This window comes from Phaethon aethereus (genome assembly GCF_964289735.1).
Source record: "Phaethon aethereus genome assembly, chromosome: 1".
NCBI classification, from domain to species: Eukaryota; Metazoa; Chordata; class Aves; order Phaethontiformes; family Phaethontidae; genus Phaethon; species Phaethon aethereus.
In genome coordinates, this window is record NC_138575.1 from 61,631,819 (window position 1) to 61,639,442 (window position 7,624).

At 48.0% G+C, this 7,624-nt stretch overlaps 1 protein-coding gene across 1 annotated transcript; it reads left to right on the forward strand.

The window, feature by feature from the left end:
* Positions 1-254: 254 nt before the first annotated feature.
* Positions 255-7,386, forward strand: CKAP4 (cytoskeleton associated protein 4; the record flags this gene model as incomplete). The annotated part of the gene is made up of 2 exons (XM_082012985.1): positions 255-620; positions 5,267-7,386. The coding sequence occupies 2 exons, from the start codon at positions 255-257 to the stop codon at positions 6,596-6,598; spliced, it is 1,698 nt and encodes a 565-aa protein (XP_081869111.1). The 3' UTR covers positions 6,599-7,386.
* Between the last annotated feature and the right edge of the window lie 238 nt (positions 7,387-7,624).

The following is a 7,624-nucleotide window of genomic DNA, read 5'->3' on the forward strand; positions in this document are numbered from 1 at the left end:
TCTGTCACCCCGAGGCTGGGCGGCGGCCGCCCCTCCGCCCTGCCCGCTGCTCCCCGGTCCTGTTACCTCCGTGTGCGTAGCAGCTTCCCCCGGCAGGGACCGGGGCCGTCCCCGAGTGCGTGGCGGCTCCTCGGGGCGGGGGCCGGGGCGGGGACCGCGGCGCTGCCCGGGCCGGCGCCCCCGCCCTCCCTCCCTCCCTCGCTCGCCCGCTCCAGCTGCTCCCGCTCCACGCACGACGGCGGCGGCGTCCCGCCATGTCGGCCGCCAAGCACCGGGGCCCTAAGGGGGGCAGCCCGCCCGCCGCCGCCGCAGCCGCCAACGAGCGGGGCGCGCAGCCCGGCGGCGCCGAGGAGGCCGCGGCGGCGAAGAAGCCGGCGGCGGCGGCGCACGGCCGGGGCGGCAGGGCCGCGGCGGGAGGCGGGGGGGGGCGCTCCGGCGCGGGCCCCCGCCGCGGCTGGGCGCTGCTGCTGGGCGCCGCGGTGGTGCTGGGCGCCGCGCTGCCTGCCGGCTGGTACGTGCGGCAGCTACGGGAAGAGGTCGGGCGGAGCGCCCGGGAGAGGGAGGCCTCCGGCCGGCAGCGGCAGGAGCTGGCCGCCACCCTGGACGCCGTGGTGCAGAAGGTAGCGTGGCGCCGGGCGCCGTCGGGGGGGCGAGCGGGCGGGGTGCCCCGCAGGGCCGGCGGTGGCAGCGGGCGGGCTGGGGAGCGGCTGGGCACTCGGCATTGCTCGGCGGGGCGGGGGGCGGCAGCCGCCCCTGCAGGAGGGGGCTCACCCCTTGAATAAGCAGCCGCGCAGCTCTCGGATAGCCTGGCCGGCGGGAAAGCAAACGTGTCCCGTTCCCCGCCCCCCGCCTCCGTGCTCCCTCCGTAAGGATGCTTTCATGGCGTTAGACGGACAAATGGAGCCTGGGCCGCGCTTTTCCCAGAGCGTGCAAACGTGGCCTCGGTAAAGCGAGAAACCCCTGGCAAGCAGCGCAGAGCCGGGGCGGGACGGGACCTCGCGGCGGGCGGGCCGTCGGCCCCCGGGGCAGCCCGCAGCAGCGGCCGCGGCCGGCTCCGTGCGCAGCTTGCGCTTCCCAGGGCTGGGGCGTGAAGCCATTTTATGTAACGCAGTCATCGCGCTGACGTGTTGGCAGAAGCGCAGGCCTGCAGCTTCGAGAGCCTGCTGGCGGTAATTTTTCATGTCTTTGGCTTCTTGCACATCATTTAAAACCCGAGTGTGGCGGATGGGCTGCTTTCTGTCGCCACGTTGCACGGGCAGGTGTGCACACCGAGGGTGATGGTGTGGCAGCGTGGTCAGACGTGGCAGGATCCTGCCTCGACGTCCCTCCCGTGGTGTTTTTCCTGGAAAACAAAACGCGTGGCAGCTTCACCAAACAGCAGAGGCAGTGTCAGAAATCCCGCTCCTGGCCGTATCCCCCTGCCTTGCACGTTCCTGCTGCTGGCCAAGGGAGCGAGACGTGCTACATCTGTGGCAGTCCGGGACTGCGGAAGAGCTGGGAAGTTGTTGGCAAAGGGTGTGGCTCAAACGAAGCAAAAGGAATGCTCATTTCTCTCCGTTTTTTTTTTCACTCAGGCCTTATGAGCTCTCAGAGTTTCACAAACGGCACTGTCCCTCTGGATGTGTCTTAGGGTGCCCAAAACCTTTAAAAAATGGCGTCTGTGAAGGCATACCATCAACATATAATCAAGTTCTTGTCTAGGGAGTAGGTAAATTGGTTGGAAAGCAGTATGCAAAGTTATGACTGAGTCAGATCAAAGAAAAGGAAATTCTTGTCTCAGCTTGACTGCTTTCCACACAGCGAGCTGTGCGGATTCCCCGTGTTCCCTGTGAGCTTGGGCCCAGGCCGGTGGTGTGGGGACAGGGCAGTGGGATGGGCCGTGGCAGAGATCCTCCGGCCTTTCTGTGTCGCTCCCAGCAGCGCTGCAGCCTGCAGACGTGGAGTTTGTAGTGTCAGTCTTGGTGTTTCCTCTCCCCTGCAAGAAAGAGGAGAAGGAAAACTCGCACAAGGGTGGGGGGAGACTGCTTGTAAAATGCAGGGCTATAGTGTCGTTTCTGAAACTAACTTTGAATCCTGGGGTTTTTAGTCACTGATGTGTTTTGAACTAGCAAGGGTTGTTGTTTTTTCCCACTTTTTAAGGTATTCTTACAGATTATTTGTATGAAGGAAGACATTGCAGTGGCAGGACATACAGGATGTAAGTTTACAATACATGAGTATGGAACCCAGATGTATGTGCAGTATATAAGCCCTTCCAAGAATAGGAGTGGGTACAATTTGCTGCTTCCATCTCCGTGTTGTTGCAGAAAACCTTAGGTATACATTGCATATTCTAGGAGAGAGAGGTATAACAGAAGCATATAAAGTTAAGTTCAAAAGGAACTGTCTGCCTGTATTTAGCAGGTGGCTCTTGTTAGACATACATATAGTAATTCAAGAATAAAATTCAGGGGAAGAGATCACGCAGAGTTTCGATGTAACCCTTGAAAGCTTTGCTTGCTGTGGTTTGGTGTTGTCTTTATAGAAGAATGTACTTGAGGGAGTGGAGACCAGGCTGTGTTTCATTGCTTTACAAAAGCGTAGGGTCCTGCGTTATACTTTTGGAGTGCCGTCAGCATAGGCAGCTGTGTGGAACTGGCTTTCCCCCTCAGTCTTTTACTGCAGTGTGTCAGGAGTAAGCATTGTATAAACTCATCTGCTTTACACATCAGCAGTAGGAGGAGAAAGGAAATGATGTGGAAGTTTAGTCTTCACTATAGCACAATTCTCAGAGAGGCCAAGGTTGTTTGGTGTTTAAACACAAGATAGTATGACCAGTTGGAGAAGACATAGTTGTTAGCTATAGATACATTTTTATGTGCTATTTATGATGTTAAACCTTTCAAGGGCTATGGTTTCAAACCTTACCAGCCACGAATGCTAAGCAGGCAAACTCACACCTAGGTGCACACACAAACTGCGTAATGAATATGAACTATTACTTTGAAGTTGTGAGTTTTACCCCTCTCATGCAAGGGGGTTGATTTGGGCCCTGGTGGCTCTTGATTAGGACAGGTCAGATCAGAAGCTGGTCTAATTTGGAGACCTCAGTCTGTTTTATTGTATCAGAGCTCTCTGATCTTCAAGTGGCTGGCACAGCTCCAAGTGTAAGAGAACAGCTTCAGGTTACACCATGAGCATTGCCCAAATGCGGTGGAGGAGCAGGTATAAAGTACTTGCACTGTGGAGGGATGGGATCTGTCTCTGTCAAACACATAGCAGTGGAGACCTCCTGGCCCTCGGGAGAGTTCCCCTGGCCATTTCTCGTGGCTTTTCTGAGACTAAAAATTGAAGATAGTTAATTGCAATATGAATTTGGTGATTTAGTTGGAATGTGTCAAAGAAAATAAATTATTTCATGAGAGGGGGAGGGGAACTTTCCCTGTGCATTCCTTCTAGATTTCTGAAGTCCATTTATTAATGATGCAGAAAAAGCTCTCTGTGTGGAAAAAAAATCAGAATGAATGACAGCTAAGGTGTAATGAAAACGAGGTTGGTAACTCAGTGTAATGGCTGGTGTCCTGCTGCAATACATATGATACTACTAACTGTTCCCCTCCCTTTAGTTAATTTCTGGTTTCATATGTGGGCACTGGAGAATACAAGTATAGGGAATGGAAAGTCATTACAAACCTTTTTACAGATGAGAGGAAAAAAGGAAGTCATCTTCACAGATATTGTTCAAACTGTGGGATCTGTTGGAGCAAGGGCAAGTCTCATGGCCAAACTCTACAGTCCTTTCACAAAGTAGACTTCCATGAAAACCAAGGAGGATTTGGCCAGGGATTTAGTCCTGCAAAAATACATGTGAATAACTTAATTTCTAATTAGTAAGTCTGTTAGGTCTTTTGAGATTAATTTCTAGGTTCAGAGTCTGACTGGGAACTGCTGGAGCCTCCTTCAGTTTGAAAAGAAAAGAAGTAGAAGCTCTGTATATTTCTTTCTAAGAATATATAAAATACACTTCCTTCTATTTATAAAATAAAACCACCCCTCCAGCTGTGTATCTAATCAGTAAACATGCCAGCCCATGTGGCATGACTGATTAATATACCCCTCAGGCACAGGGAGTAGCATGAGGCAAGGCAACATGCATTACTCAGCACTTGCCATCCTGCCAAAGCCTTGAGGTATTTTCTACGTGATGGATTCCTGTTGCAGCCACTGGGAGTTCTTACATTGCTTAAAGTTTAAAAAAATACAACCCACACATGCACAGAAAAGATTTCTCCACTGTCTTGAGACTGATACTCTGCTTGGCCCGAAAATTAAGGAATGTGTGCTTCCCTGACCTGGATCTTACCTTTAAATGTGAGACTAAATGAATGTGGCGGCCACTTACCCCTTGACCTTTTCACTCTTGCTGCTACTAAAACCAGCTGTAAAGATAATTTTTGTAATTGGGAAGCTTAACAGTGTAGCTGATCTAGTGGTAACAACTTTCTGTGACTATTTACCTACGATAGGTGCAAGTCAGTGCCCTTGGCAGCTGTTAGGGCTTTGTTCTGTGCCTGTGTACGTACATGTGACCCTGTTCGCTAAGAGCACATGGGTGTATGCATGTGTGTGAATAAGAGGTACTAAGTATTTAGAATGTTAAAGCCTTTCTATGTTTTTTATCTTAAAAAATAGTTGACAAGAAAAATCTGTGTCTCCACTGGTGTCCAGGAGCAGCAAAATGTCATGATTACTGCTTCTGTTCCCCAGCCATTCCCAGCGCCCTTTTCCCCCTGATTTTTTCCTGTTACTCTTTCTTGTCTTCTTTGAAACTTATTTCATGTGCTGGAATTGGTGTAGGGTCTGCTTGCCTGCTAAAGTCTAATTCCAGCTTTTCTGTATTCAGAAGTTGATGCCAGATGTTCTTTAGGGTGGTTTTTTCCCGTCCCTTTGCTCCCTTACGGGCTTGTGGCCTGTAGAACCAGGAAACGTGTAGGGGAGGATGCAAACTCTGGAGGCTTGAGTTTGATTTTCACTGCCACGAATTTCCTGGATCATGTATGGCAGGTCAGTGAGGCCAGTGATACTCAGCAGAAGGTGTATGCATCTATAGGGCTGTAAGGCTCTAGATGCTGGACTTTTTGTACCTCCTGTATCTATGTGCCATAGGGTCACCTCAGGTAGGGAGCATGAAGGATTGCAAGGTGATAATTTCTTATGGCAACAAGGGCCATAAGGATGTAAGTAAGGGTGAAACTGTCAGTATTAACCAGATGGATTTCTGTCCTAGGTGCGTTCCCTTCAAGCCACATGTGGAGAATTTGAATCCATTATGAAAATTGCTCAGCAGAAGCAGGACGTTGCTGAGAAGGCTATTAAACAAGGGGAGAGTGAAATAAACCGCATCAGTGAAGTGCTTCAGAAGCTGCAAAATGAAATTTTGAAAGACTTGTCTGACGGCATCCACATGGTGAAGGATGCAAGGGAACGAGACTTCACATCTCTGGAAAACACAGTGGAAGAGAGACTAACAGAGCTAACCAAGTCTATAAATGATAACATTGCTGTATTCACTGAAGTCCAGCAAAGGAGCCAAGATGAAATCAACAATATGAAAGCAAAGGTTGATTCACTAGAAGAAGTAGATGTGTATAAACATGAAATTAAGGTGCTAAAAGATGCTTTTGATGAGATGCAAGCATCCATAAAAACCAAAGAAAAAGATATAGAGACCTTGAAGAGTACAATACACTCCATGGAGTCTGATGTGTATACTGAAGTGAAAGAGCTAGTCAACCTCAAACAAGAACATGAGAAATTCAAAGAGGCTGCGGACACTGAACACCTTTCATTAAAAGCTTTACAAGAGAAAGTTCTGAGAGCTGAGGATTCTATTACGCAGCTCCCTGGAGACATTAAAAGACTTGATGAAGATTTGCTGCAAGTTAGAGCCGACCTCAACAAATGGGAAGAAAATGAACTCTTCAGAAAAGCATTAGAAACTTTTGGGAAGAACAGTGAAGGACTGGAGTCTCGATTGAGACACATAGAAGACAGCCTAGAGTCTTTAACTTCTGTTGCTGCTCAAAACAGTGAAAAGCTGCAATCTTTCCTTTCTAAGGAGGCAGAATATGAGAATAAGCTCAGTACCCTAGAACAAAGCATTACTGCTCTTCAGAGAATCTCAGATATGGACATAACTTCAGTCACAGATGTTCTGAAAAACCTTGGTGAATCACAGACCTCGCTGTACAATGATGTGGAAGACTTGAGGAGAAGTATCAGTGACCTGCCATCCTCCAGTGCTCTTCAGGATGTCCAGAAGCAAATTAGTACTCTGTTGGATCAAGGAAATCTTCAGACAGGTCAACCACATTCTCAAGGCTATCTTGAAAAATTTTCTTCTGTGGAAGGCTCTGTAGATGAACTGAGATCTTCTGTCAGCCAGGTTGATTCTGATTTGAAAATGATAAGAACTGCGGTGGATAGTTTAGTGTCCTACTCAGTGAAAATTGAAAATAATGAGAACAACTTGGAGTCTGTGAAGAGCTCAATAGATGACCTGAGGAATGATCTGGAAAGGTTGTTTGTGAAAGTAGAAAAAATACATGAAAAAGTTTAGGCAGCGGTGCTCCTTGTGCAAATAATGGATTAAGGAGAATAGCTTTTGTATGCCCAGTTTTTTACTCTTTTTAAAAGGAATTTGATACCTCCAAAGAGAATAAGAATACTTTAATAATAGAGACAGTTCTGCTTATTTCCTTTATTTCTCTTTTGTGTAGTGTTTTTGGTTTTGTTTTATTTTATTGCTATTTTTATTTTTAATTTTGTTTTAAGAAAACATGAGTTTCTTTGGGGTTGAGTTTCTAAGGGCTCATCTGCTCTATAAAGTTGTACCGCTGTAAATGTAGTGGTGTAACTAAGGCACTACAGCCTTGTTAGCATGGGCACATATTTAATGGCATGAAGGTGTTTCACATTATGACACTAGATATCCCACAGAGAAGGGCTACAGCTGTTCTGGTACGAAAAGCATACTGCTGACACACTGAGAATTTTACTGGTATGTTTTGGTTCAAGAAACAAATGAACAAAACTACACCCCCATCTTAAACTGTTTAGACCAGTAGACTTAAGTGTGGACCAAGTTTGAAGTAATTCATCTGTTTCTGCAGTTTGGGACTCAGCCATGTGGTCAGTTTACCAGGTGTCAGTTGAGCTGTAGTATATTTCTGTGAGTCCTTGACCTGTACCAAGGAGCTAACAAGGGGTTAGCTGAATCCCCTGAAGGGAAGGTGTGAGGTAAGTGGCATTGCTTGGGACTAAGACCCAAGAGAGGTTTTCCACCACGTGGCTGGATATATTCCTTCTTTGTGATCACAGGCTTCTTTCCCAGCATCTTCAGCTGCTGGTGTAGAAGACCAGTGCTTAGAAGGGACATCGGAAGGGCGGGATTAGTTTCAAGAGGGCACAGTAATACTTTTGTCGTATTTTTTGGCTGTTTACATGAAGAGATTGTGTCTTTCCTGGAAAGGTCTAATTTGTCTGTGATACAGGATTTTCTGTAAAAATGATCATGAATTTGAATAAGGAAAGAGAAGGACTAAAATTGCATCTTCCGTGTTCCATGTACAGCAAGCATGTTAAC